This window comes from Elgaria multicarinata, chromosome 2, assembly GCF_023053635.1.
Source record: "Elgaria multicarinata webbii isolate HBS135686 ecotype San Diego chromosome 2, rElgMul1.1.pri, whole genome shotgun sequence".
NCBI classification, from domain to species: domain Eukaryota; kingdom Metazoa; phylum Chordata; class Lepidosauria; order Squamata; family Anguidae; genus Elgaria; species Elgaria multicarinata.
In genome coordinates, this window is record NC_086172.1 from 160,331,908 (window position 1) to 160,345,205 (window position 13,298).

General features: G+C 41.9%; 1 protein-coding gene across 2 annotated transcripts; it reads left to right on the plus strand.

Annotated features, from left to right (window-relative positions):
- The first annotated feature begins 2,169 nt into the window (after nt 1-2,169).
- Nucleotides 2,170-8,915, plus strand: GSKIP (GSK3B interacting protein). Of its 2 annotated transcripts, none has more exons than XM_063118018.1 (3): nt 2,170-2,367; nt 5,410-5,668; nt 7,023-8,915. In XM_063118018.1, exons 2-3 carry the CDS (start codon nt 5,411-5,413, stop codon nt 7,182-7,184), a joined length of 420 nt encoding a protein of 139 aa, XP_062974088.1. In that variant the 5' UTR covers nt 2,170-2,367; nt 5,410; the 3' UTR covers nt 7,185-8,915. The 2 variants fall into 2 exon arrangements, with proteins under 2 accessions (XP_062974088.1, XP_062974087.1); XM_063118017.1 differs by having other exon boundaries at nt 2,170-2,363.
- Nucleotides 8,916-13,298: the final 4,383 nt, after the last annotated feature.

A 13,298-nucleotide genomic window follows, 5' to 3' on the forward strand; every position in this document is an offset into this window, starting at 1 on the left:
TCTCGCCCCACTGAGCTCCAGAGGGCCCGTCGCGAGCGGCCGTTCTACCCGCCCCTCTGCTGCCGGCACGCAGACAAGCTTGGTTGTTGTTGCCGCTCGCTTGGCGCCTCCCCGTCGCGTAGCAGGCTCGGCAGGACGTCACTCCCACAGGCAAACGTCGTCACCTTCCTTCCCCCTCCCTGGCGGCGAGACGTCGACGCTGTGGGGGAGGAGATGGAAGTCACATGACTTAAGTCTTTTATTTATTTTTCTAAGCGAGCGTAGAGATAAGAAAGAAAAAGGTAAGAAGTGTACGCGGCCCTCACTTCCGGTCTCTAGTTGGAAGCCGCTATGAGGTACAGAAGCATTTGCAAACGGGTAGGGGGATTTTTGTAGAAAGACCCTTTCGTTGCAGTCTGGTGTTTTATGGCAAGCCGCTGTTTTAACTGCCTGGTTTTATATTGAATTTTAAATTGTTATATCACTTTTGCTGTAAACCACCTTGGGAATTTTGAGGCACACTCGCATGCATGTTTAGACAGGGAAGGAAAAAAAGCCCCAGCGCTCCCCAGCCAGCATGGGGAATTTGGTTCTGTCTAAATATGCATTAAGAAAATTGTGCATTAAGAGATTTTTAAGAAGATGGGCTTATAAAAAAAAACCCTTCAGGGCGCAACCCTACGTATGCTTAGCCAGAAAAGAAGTCCAACAACTCCCAGCATCCCCAAGACAGCATGGCTAACTGGAGGGATGCTGGGAATTGTAGGCCTTGTTTTTTCTATTTAAACGTGCATTAGGATTGCATCTTCACAGTACAATCCTATACGTGTCTACTCGATGTCCCATTGAGTTCAATGTGGTCGACTCCCGGGTAAGTAAAATGTAGGACTGTAGCCTTTCCCCCATCAAAAAAACCCTATGCAATGCCTACATATTGCCGTCTAGGATATTTTGTTTATAGGCTAGGGTGACCCTATGAAAAGGAGGACAGGGCTCCTGTATCTGTAACAGTTGCATAGAAAAGGGAATTGAAGCAGGTGTCACTTGTATGCATGCAGCACCTGGTGAAATCCCCTCTTCATCACAACAGTTAAAGGTGCAGGAGCTATACTGCAGCTATACTGTGGCCAGATTTAAAAGAGGGCAGGGCACCTGCAGGTTTAACTGTTACGATGAAGAGAAAATTTCACCAGGTTCTCCCTATATATAAATGACACATGCTGAAAATCCCTTTTCAATACAACTGTTAAAGATGCAGGAGCCCTGTCCTCCTTTTCATTGGGTCACCTTAATATAGGCAGGATATAAATTGAATCTTAAGGGGCCTTCTTCTATCGGAGATCAGCTATCATTACAGCTATTTTTGTTTTGGACACTGCTGCTATAATTGTATAGAAGTACCACTGTATTTATTTATTCATCTCTTAGTAATACAATATATATTTTTTGTTATCATCTATATTAAATAAATGAATGAATTCTGGGCTCCACAATTCAAGAAGGACGCAGACAAGCTGGAGCGTGTTCAGAGGAGGGCAACCAGAATGATCAGGGGTCTGGAAACAAAGCCCTATGAAGAGAGACTGAAAGAACTGGGCATGTTTAGCCTACAGAAGAGACGATTGAGGGGACATAATAGCACTCTTCAAATACTTAAAAGGTTGTCACACAGAGGAGGGCCAGGATCTCTTCTCGATTCTCCTAGAATGCAAGACACGGAATAACGGGCTCAAGTTACAGGAAGCCAGATTCTGGCTGGACATCAGGAAAAACTTTCTGACTGTTAGAGCAGTACGACAGTGGAACCAGTTACCTAGGTTGTGGGCTCTCCCACACTAGAGGCATTCAGGAGGCAGCTGGACAACCATCTGACAGGGATGCTTTAGGGTGGATTCCTGCATTAAGCAGGGGGTTGGACTCGATGGCCTTGTAGGCCCCTTCCAACTCTGCTATTCTATGATTCTATGAATAACTGCGGGGTCCTGCTCCATTCTCCCCTGAAGCTCTCTTTAGCCCTGCGGGTCCTATTACTGTTTTGCATCGGTTCCCGTCCATGCGCTCCTCCGCACGCGTTCAATTGCGAACCGGAAGTGTCGGCGCAGCTTTCGCGGAGTCTTGTGACGGTTTGGTTCTCCGGCCGCCGCCGGCCGCGTCACATGACTGACGGGGGCGGGAGGAAGGGAAAGAGAGCGCGAGGCAGCGAAGGCTGGCAGTTGGTCTCTCTCTCTCTCGCCCTCTCGGAGGAAGCCTTCGCCGCTGACAGAGGAGGTTAAGACAAGGCTGAGGGGGAACTCCGCCTCCATTTAAGAGTGAGCAGAGGAGAGTTGCTCCCTGGCTGGGCCAAGTCCGGGTCGAATTGCGGACGGGGGAAGGGATGGACTAGGGTAGGTACGTCAAGGGGGTGTTTTCGCCTCAGTTGGGAGGAAGGCGCGGGCCGGGTGCGGGTGTGTGTGTGTGTGTGTGTGTGATGAAAAGAGCCGGCAGGGAGGGTAGTGTTGCCAACTGACCACTTAAAATACAGAAAAAGACAGCCCACCCTCGCCCTGCTCGTGTGACCTGGGGCGCGGAACGCAGCGGGCGAAGCTCCTCGCAGCAGTAAGTCCGCAGGATCACCTTACCGCCCTCTGGGCAGCCTTGATGCCTTGTTCAGAGGGCAGCTGCGGAGGTAGGATGAAACGTTGGCAGCCCTCGCCCTTCCTCCGACCCCCGGTCCTCAGAACTTGTCCAGATTTCCCCAAGCTGTTGCCCCCCCGCCCCCATATGTTTGGGTCTTCCACTCCTGGCCACCATTGCCAATAGTCAGGAACGCTGGGCGTTGTAATCCGAAACATCTGTTTATTACATTTATAACCGGCCTCTTTTCCTACTTAAGGAACTCAGGGCAGTATACATAATCCTCCTCCTCTCCATTTTATCCTCACAACCACAACCCTGTGAGGTAGGCTGGGCTGAGAGTCTGTGACTGGCCCAAAGCCACCCAGTGAGCTTCGATGGCCCAGTGGGGACTAGAACCCGGATCTCCTGACCTCCCTCCACATCTAGAGGGAACCAGGTTGAGGAAGGCTGCCCTGTATCCAAGTGTCCCAGCTTTTGTATTAAGGGTGTTATACCATTGTGTCTTTCTTATACAGGGCTGGCAGGGGGGTGCTGGGAGTCGTAGGACCTTTTTCTGTCTAAAATATGCACAGGATTATATACTAAGGGTGCAGTCCAATACATCTTTAGAGAGAGAGAAAGACCTACAATTCCAAGTATTCTCCAGCCAGCATGGGAACAATGTTTGGAATTGTAAGCCTTTTGTAGGGATGGAAAATAGAAAAGTAGGGTTGGTGCTTTTTGAGGGAAGGTTTTTTGTTGGTTGCTTAAATCTGTCTTTAGACTGTCCCAAAGAACCGCAGGCCTTTGATGATATCAGGCAGGTAGTCAGACAGGCGCCCTTTGGGGTTTTCTTGTCAGGATGGGAAGGAGAATGCATACTATTAACATCCTTTATGAAACCATTTAAGATAGCTTGCAGGCTTAAACTTGCTTAAAATGCATGAAAACCAGTCCTATATAAGATACAGGGAGGGAGGACTGTCAGATGGGAAATGCTGGGAGAGGGTGGAGAAGAGTTAAATAGAAAGTCTTAGCTGAAGAATTAGATATTTGGTTTATGAAACCTACGCGTGGGCTGGAGGGTGGTAAGAAGGAGTATGATTTAACAAGATTGAGGGATGGTTTGAGCTGCAAAGGAAGTTCTTAGGCTGCAAAAATAGACAGGTGGTAAGAATTTGAGCTGAAGGAAGAGGTGGGTTGATGTGGTTTGCATAGAGAGTTGGCAGATCAGTTTTCTCAGAATCAGCAGGCATATCAACGTTTCTGCCGTTTTAAAAATAAAGGACGATCATTATACTTTTTGTGGGGGAGGGTGCATGTTTTGAAACTATAAAAATGCCTGGCAACTGTAGTTAAAGTGGAATAAGGGAGTAGAGGAATATATAGTGTGGAGACGTAGGAAATTGTGTAAGGCAGAAAAAAGAAAAGTGGGTGTGAGGTACTATATATTGAATACAGTTGAATGTGATAAGTTTCAGACCCACTGGGTCTCTAGACCTTTTTGGGAGGGCTATGAATACCCCCCCTCTCTCTCATTCTAGGGAAAATCAGAAGATGTTGATATTTCATTAATGGGGTGTTCTAACAGTGAGAAATACCTGTTCAGCTTGGAACATTCCTTGGTTTAATCCCTCTGAATTGTTTGGGAACTATGCGTTCTAAATGTGTTACATTGGACCAGTGCCTTTTTGCGACAGGAATTTCCATGGATGCTCGTTATACCCTATTTCTTCTATTCTAAGACACACTTTTTTCCCATATAAACATCTCTAAAAATGGGGTGCGTCTTAGAATTGCGGGTATGTCTTAGGGTTTTTTTTCTGTTAGTGGTACTGAAATTAGTGTGCGCCTTACAATCGATGGCGTCTTACAATCGAAGAAATACAGTACTTGTCCTATGAATGAAATCCCAGGTTGCATCCCAGGTTTATATTCTTTTTTTATGAACTTCTTGATTAATATTGAAAGCTCACTTTCATTTAAAAAATTTAAATGGGTCTTTTAATAAATAGTAAGCTTTTTATTCCACATGCCTTGGAACATCTCTCCCATATATTCCTCCTGGAACTCAAGATTAAATGGAGAAATGCTTATTCAGACCTCATTGCTATTGGTTGGGAGAGTGTTACCTTCCAAGAGTAGATGCTTTCTTCAAGGGTAGTACTCAGCAGTGTTGGCTGGGGTTGACATTAGTTGGAGTTTACCAACATCTGGAGGGCCACAGGTTTCCCATGGCTGATTTAATTTGCTTCTGAAAATATGTTTTGTTCCATCAAGCCTTCTGTGACTCGAGTTTGCTGGTTTTAATTTCAGGAACTTTAGGAATTATATTCCAGTTCTATGTAGATTTTTGCATGTAATTTTGAGGGCTTTATGGAAGAAAAATGGGATATAAATAAAATGACAGTTCCATCAAATATTCTAAATAAAGTTACAGCTCCATTTGGCCTCTTTAAAGCTGACTATACATATATGTGATAAATATTGCAGTATTAAAAGAACACACATTTTTGAAAGATTCATTTCTGTTACTACAGATATATCTTGGACTATTAGAATCTCCCTGTCATCACTATATTGTAGAATCTTTCATTTGATTTTTTTTAAAAAAATTAAGCAGTATGAAAGAGATTTCATAACTTTGCTTATTAGAAGAAATGCATTTTAATGTATTGACGTGCAATTCAATTAGTGAGTTTGTACTGTAACATGTGATTAATAACAATTGATGGTCAAAACATGTTAACTCAGACTTCTAATGTGAATAATCTTGAATCATTTGTATTGCTCTGAATAGTTCTGAATATATTAAATGTACTATTTTGTGCACAGAATGGAGACTGACTACAATCCCATGGACCTATCTAATAACACAGGAGTTGAAGACCATTCTGAATTCAAGGATTTTGAAGGACCAGACGTGAAGGACATGAGATTAGAAGCGGAAGCTGTAGTTAATGATGTCTTGTTTGCTGTGAGCAACATGTTTGTCTCTAAAAGCCTCCCATGTGCAGAAGATGTGGCATACATCAATGTCGAAACTAGAGAAAGGAACAGATATTGCCTAGAGCTCACAGAAGCAGGACTTCGGGTAATTGTTCTTCTTTATGGAGATGCTTTATAAGAAAGTGTTTTCCAGAGGGCTTTTAGTAATCTATGTTGTTACATAAACTACCTACTCTTTTCTTTTTGCCATTTTGCTTCAAATGTTTTAAAATGTTTACCTATATGTAGAAAATGCATATAATCCAAAATATATATTTATGTTTTAGAGCTAAAATGGGTGGTCAGTTTTGACCTGCTGCTCTTCTGCAATAGGGTTTCTATTCATTTCTCTTATTTTTGGCAGGGATCCAGTGCTTCTTGACTGGCAAAAATGCAGCGGATAAGGCTTTACCCATCAGTGGCCTGATTCAGACAACATGCTAAACCATGCTGCTTAATGCATTTCCTTAATCATTTTGTGGTTAAGCAGCATGGTTTAGTGTGTTGTCTGAACCAGGACAGTTTTTGTTCATCATGGGAAGGCCCTAAATCTTGGGTTACTGGTTGTCAGCCTTCTAGGATCCCAAACATTTTTTCAGAAAAAGGTGCTGACTAGTCTACCTAAATAAAATATCTCTCTTTAAATAAAATACCAATATTTGTTTCAAAATATTCCACATTTAATTCATCATATTTAAGTTAGGATGGCCAATATTTCAACATTAGGGCTCCTGTTTCTCAAACAATTGTATTGGAATATGTAATTTCAGCAGGTGCAACTTGTGATGTCACTGTGCTTAAGCAACTGCACCTATCAAAATCACTTCTGTGCAACTATTAAATGTACATGAACTTTAATGTTGAAAAAAGGCCATCCATTATGTAAATAATGATTTCACTGATGATTTCCATAATGATCCACAGCTTTAAATCTCTGGGAAACAGTACCTTTTTAGATCTATCTGTATTGTGAATAAGAGTATAAAAGTTACCCATACAATCAACACCGTAGGCAGCCTTGTCTCCATCAAGAGCTTCATTAGGAATGTTAACTGCAGCATTATCCACTTGTCTTCAGATAGAATAATCAGGAAAAAATTGGCTGTTAAGACAGTTACCGACTCTATAGTGCCACAATCGAATACTGTTGAAGTGAGCCTCAAATGTTGAAAATCACGATTTGGATAATTGAAATAACGTAAGGCATTCTTGTTGTCTCTCTGACACACAAAAAACACACCACATAAGTGTTGCGGTTTCTTTACAGGTGACATATCTCCACCACCATTTGTAAACAGTTCTTGAGAGTCTAGGTTCCTCATATTTTTAAGACTCATACAAAAACAACTTACAGGAACTGTGTTTGACATACTGATCTATTGGGTTGCTTTAGCTAAATGTTTTTAGTGCACTGAATCCCTTCTCATTTCTAAAGTATATTATTACTCTTTCTTCTGCAGGTGGTTGGTTATGCTTTTGACCAGGTGGATGATAGTGTGCAAAATCCCTACCATGAAACTGTCTACTCTTTGTTGGACTCGGTTAGCCCAGCATATCGAGATGCTTTTGGAAACGCGTTGCTACAGAAACTAGAGGCTTTAAAAAGGAACGGGCAGTCATGATTGAATCTGCAATCAAAAAAGGCTTTAGCAAAAGGTTGCTGCTGATCAGAGCTCTGAATAGGTTGTTCTAATGGTAAAAGGCATAATTTCCTTGTGTTTTTAGCTTTCAATATTCCTTGTTCCATGACTTTCAATGGCACTGACTATATATGATTGATAGTATTGTTGTAGGTTAATTACTGGATTTGTTTTTTTTTAACTTAACTTAATGACATAAACAATTACTGTTCTTGGTTCATTTTCCTTCAGATAGTTAAAAGTGACTGAACTGTGTAGTTTTGGTGTCTTTGATATTCAGCCAATGCTTAATTTTAACAATACCACAGTTGGTATTAAATTTTTCTGACAACATAATACCTGCTCAGAATTTACACAGTAGTGCTTTTCACTGTGCTTGAAGACTAACTGAGTTTGGTTGAAACCAAATATTTATCTTAGTTAAACTTAATAACATGGATTTTATTGCATTTAAAAGATTTATGTTTAGCTCAGTTTTTTTGTTTTTGCATGGATTTAGAAAGTCTCTAGTTCCTTCACTAGAAAATATGCTGAAGATCTCTATTAAATAAAACATATCTTGGGATTTGATCCACACACATTTTAAACCCAGTACTTATCAGTAACTGAACAGCACCATTCAGTATTTGTACCCTGTGGGTAGCAAGCTTCAAATACTAAACAAAAGATGAACTGTTGGCATAATGAATGTATTCATCAACTGAAATACAAATGGGATAAGCACAAAGATGAGGAAGTAAAAAGCCACATTCTTCGGAAAGCCCCATCCTGCTTTGCTTTTGCTAAAATTGTATTGTTATGTAAAAGATAACTATTTACAATTATTTTGAATGTTTACATGATGTACAGTATATCTAAAAGTATTTTTGATTCCTTACTATTCTACAGTTACTGAGTATTTCTGTAATGCCTTTTCTTCCAGCTACCTTTACCATGCTGTATCCTCTTCTAGTAAATGTACAATGTAATATTGGTGTATTGTATTGGTTCAAAACCAAAGACGGAAATTGGTATTTGAATTGGGAGAAAAATAGATGGTCTTAAGTACAAAACTTAACTTCCAGGGCTGCTGTGTATCTCTTAATGTATTCTGCTTGGGAGAATGGCCTGTTTCAGAACAAAGTTATATATCCACAATAGTGTGCATTGATACACTTTGCTAGATAATACTAACAAATATCTAACTCTCAAAATGAGTGAACTTACAAAATCTTCAGCTCTGAATATACATGTTGCACACTTGACTCTACTTGAGTGGTAGTACGTTATTCTAACTAAGAATCTGGTTTAGGAATTGCAGGACCACATAGATTTCTATGGCTTTGTCTTAGTTACAATAGAATTATAGCTGCAATAATGTGTAGTGCGACCTGATTTGAAGCAGTGAATGTTTTCTTACCGTTTTAGAAGCTAAAATATCTTGCATTCTCCTTTATTCATGTATACATAAGGAGCATTTGTTTTGTTTTTTTAAAAAATGAAATGAACAAAAAACTACGTAGATCTGAACTCAATCTGGATTTATGGCATGGAACCGCCCAGAGAGCTTCGGCTATTGGGCGGTATAAAAATGTAATAAATAAATAAATAAATAAAGTTTGATCTCCATGAGGAAAATGTACTTTACCCCATTGTAGCTCGCTACTCCCTTGTGAATCATGTAGCCATGTTTGTTTTAGAAATTATACATTTAAATAAAGGAACAGAAATCTACATGAGGGTGTTGCTTTTTTAAAAAAAAACAACTAGTTGAATTCAGCTTTTGCTATCTGGCAATTTATAGGGATCAATTGTTTAACTGTTATACTTTATAAAGCTTTGAAATGATTTTTTAAAACATATCTACGGACAATACATGTTGAAGTTTGGTGCTAAAATATGTGTGAGGGGTGGAATTATGTATAAATCTTAAACTAATCCCTCCTGCCAGGCAGTGACAGACCCTCCAAGTGATGAAGGGTTCTTGTCCAGAAAGCAAAAGAGGGCAGCATGAATTTCTGAAGCCTTGGATACGTCCCGGCAACTGTATCTGCTATGGGACTAGTTGGAACGAAGTTATTATTGAAAAAAGTGAAAATTATGCATCTTGCCTTTCATCGATTTCTGAAAATATCTGACAATGACAAGAGTATATAAAAAATACTAGCTTGGGCTTCCCAGATGCGTTACTGCTGTGCTACACTGTATAACAAGCTTTGCTATCTAGATCACTTTCCCCACAGGACGACAATCCTGTGCAAAGGTCCTTCTGGATCTGGGGAGAGATTATAACTCATTGGTAGAGTATGTGCTTTGCATACACTCAAAGGTCCCAGACTCAATCACCAGCGTTTCCAGGATTTGTTAATAAGTTGTCATAGAGACAAATTGAGTTGTCTTTCCACTGGCCACCTTTGACTTTTCACAGAGTTTTGAAGGTAAATCTTTTCAAATAGGAAAAAGGGAATGCAGTCATAGTCCTGGTAGCTGTTGTACTGCATTCATACCCTTATTCAGATTAAACACACCGTTCTCGGAGAACCTTCCACTGTTTTGCCTGACATTTGACCAGTTTACTAGTTTGAGTCCTTGACAGCTTGATTTAAGATGTTATATAGCATCACCAATGTACATAGTAGATTTATCATTTTTAGAAAGCCCTCAAATAAGTTCTGCATATAAAAGGGAGCAAGAACATCAGTCTCCTCCAACCAATGATCTATTCACCATCTCAAAAAAAGTTTTAAATTCTCCTAATCTTCTCCCCCTGCCTCTTTAGAAGTTAACGATGTGATCCTGCCTAAAACCCTAGAGAGCTGTTGCTCAGTTTGACAATACTGAGCTAGATGGTCTGACTTTGTATAAGGCAGCTTCCTATGTTTTACATTTCTATACATTTTTAAGGTAGTTGAGAAATAATTGTCAATTTTGTTAAACACCTAGAATTATGCTGCAGTACCTGGCCATTAGAATTGTAGGGTCAACTGAAGTACAAACATTTGTGAAGAGAAGCACAGTTTCCCCCAGCATTTCCCTCACTGCCTGCCTGTGGGGCCACATATATTTTACTTTCAAATCCATTTGCTCTCCATGGGTCTCTTCACCACAGAGATAGAAAAGTCGATAATGAAGCAATTCTTTTGTAGGAAGAAGGATCATCCTAGTTCCTTTTATTTATTCACTTTCAATGCCATTGGGAGAAAAGTGAAAACTGCCCATTGAAAACAATGGGTATATCAATTGTTAGCCTAACTGTAATTGGGCAGCAACATAAGAACTCACAAACAAAAGGTAATGCAGAAAATATGACAATTACCCCTTTTTCAACTCAGATCTGATTTCATGTGAAAATATGTATTTTGAAATTTTAAATGTTTAAAAACCTTGATAATGCCAGGGCAGTCCATTATCAGGCTGGGCTTGAGAGAGGGTAGCTTAAAATAGGTCTGCAATGCAGTCCATAGTTAATATAAAAATCCTATTAACTTCCATTACAGCGCTCAGTTGCACGTGGAAGGGCCCCATAGCTCAGAGCACCTTCTTGGCATGCAGAAGGTTCCAGGTTCAACCCCCAGTTTCTCCAGGTAGGACAAGGAAAGAAACCTGCCAGAAACCCTGTAGTGCCGCTGCCAGTCAGTGTCCACAATACTGGGCTAGATGTATTTTATTTATTTATTTATTTATTTATCATACTTATACCCCGCTCCTCAGCCAAAAAGGCTCTCAGAGCGGCTTACACTTAGCAAAAAAGACAGTCCCTGCCCTAAGGCTTACAATCTAATAAAGACATGACACACAAGGAAAAGGAGTCAAGGAGGGAGGGAGGAAGGGAGGGAGGGAAGAGAGAGAGAGAGAGAGAGAGAGTCCAGCAGGAGCAGGCCCCGATGTTACTTCTGCCTGCTCCTGTCCCCTCAGTCCTTCTTCTTCCCCACAGGGCCAAGATGGCAGTTTGCCCTGTGGGGGGGGGGAAGAGTCCAGCAGGAGCAGGCCCCGATGTTACTTCTGCCTGTTCCTGTCCCCTCGGTCCTTCTTCTTCCCCACAGGGCCAAGATGGCAGTTTGCGCTGTGGGAGGGGGGAAGAGTCCAGCAGGAGCAGGCCCCGATGTTACTTCTGCCTGCTCCTGTCCCCTTGGTCCTTCTTCTTCCCCACAGGGCCAAGATGGCAGTTTGCCCTGTGGGGGGGGGGGGAAGAGTCCAGCAGGAGCAGGCCCCGATGTTACTTCTAGATGTACCAATGGTTTGACTCAATATAAGGCAGTATTTTATGTTCCTATGTGGAAGCCTGTTGTGTGCCATTTGACATGCATGCAGCTGCACTGCACTTTCAAAAATTTTAAAACTATTTCAAATAGTAGTAGTAACTATAATAGTTAATTACATTTCCCCACACCAAAATAAGACCTCTTTTAGAGCAAGAAGGTCTGTATTTACTGCTGCTTCCCCCCCCCCCCCCACCGGCTGCCTTAGTTCACCCAGTCATAACAATGCTAAAGTCCCTGTTGTTGGGCTCTAACCATTGGCCATGCTGGCTGGGCCTGAACAGGGTGAAATCCAACAACATCTGGATGTCCACAGGTTATCCACCCCGGTTAGTTTAAATAAAATGTCTCAAGGTGGCTTACAAAGTTATTTCATTGGGCTTGTTCAGACAACATGCTAAGCCATGGTTAGGCCGCTAACCCTTTTGCAGAAAATTGTTAGTGAACGTGTTTAAACAGTGATTAGTTAATCACCATGGTTAGGAATGGTTCACACAACACACTTAAGTCTTCGATCACGCAACATGCTATTACTAAGCCATGATGTTTAGCTTAAAATGCTTAACCACTGGTTTAGTGTGTCATTTTCAGCCTTACCTGAAGAGCTTGGGGAAACTTCCCCTCTGACATGCCATTTTCTTTGCTTGATGTTTAGCTGCAGTACAAAAAGTATAACCTAAATGATCAATGTACGTTTTGTCCTAGGTTTCTCCCCATTAGTGTCTATAATGAGAGTGTGTGTGTGGCGTAGTGATTAGAGTGTTAGCCTGGGACTCAGGAAAATCTAGGTTCTACTTCCCACTTGGCAATGAAGCTCACTCCGTGACTTTGGGCAAGTCACTGATTCTCAGCCTAACCTATTTCTTAGGGTTGTTGTGAGGATAAAATGGAGTGGAGGAAAATCATGCAAGCCCCCTTGGGGTTCCTTGAATGAGGAAAAGATAAAATAAGAATATACAAATAATAATATAAGCAGTGCTCGCTTTCTTGGGGAGAGACACACAACATCTAGAGTCAACCTAGAAGATGGGTAACAATGAATTAATCTTCATTAATGGCACAATCCTATGCATGTTTAGACAGAAAAAAGTCCTTGAACTCCCAGCATTCCCTAGCATGGAGCGTGCTGGGGGTTGGAGGACTATTTTCTATCTAAACATGTATAGGATCACACCCTTAGGGTGACCATATGAAAAGAACAGGACTCCTTTATTTTTATCAGCTCTATTGAAAAGGAAATTTCAGCAGGTGCCCTGCCCTCTTTTAAATCTGGTCACTCTAGTATAGCTCCTGCAGCTTTAACTGTTGAGATGATGAAGGAATTTCACCAGGTGCTGCATGCCTACAAAGGACACCTGCTGAAATCCCCTTTTCTATGCAACTGTTAAAGATACAGGAGCCCTGTCCTCCTTTTCACATGGCCACCCTACCTAAGGCTGCAATGCTGTACACGATGTTGGAGGGGGGGGGAGGCAACTTTGGCCCTTTCTGTGTTGCTGAGCAGCAACTCCCATCCTCTCTGACCCTTGTCCATGCTGGCTGGGGATGACAGGAATAGAAGTCCAGGAAGGTCTGGAAGCCCCCAGGTTTCCTCAGTCCGGCTGTATATAGTTTATTTACCTGGAAGAAAGTCTCACCCAGCTAAGCGGGACTTGCTTTCAGGTAGCCTCGAACGACGCGGCAAGGCAATTTGCCAACTAGCATAAGCTCCGCCCAGAGGCCCACCTCGTGACCCTGCCCGCCCGCTGACCACGCCCTCACTTTTTTGTTTTTCCTCCAGAGGTCCCTCTCCCCCTCCCTCCCTCCTTCCTGGCCCTGCGCGTGGCTCGGTCGCTTAGCAACCGCTAGGCTTCCCTGT

What these genes read in the sequence shown, in the direction of transcription:
- GSKIP (XM_063118018.1), top strand. Translation starts at nt 5,411, where the DNA reads ATGGAGACTGACTACAATCCCATGGACCTATCTAATAACACAGGAGTT. An exon ending in TCACAGAAGCAGGACTTCGG is followed by an intron (nt 5,669 to 7,022) that starts GTAATTGTTCTT and finishes TTTCTTCTGCAG; the next exon opens with GTGGTTGGTTATGCTTTTGA.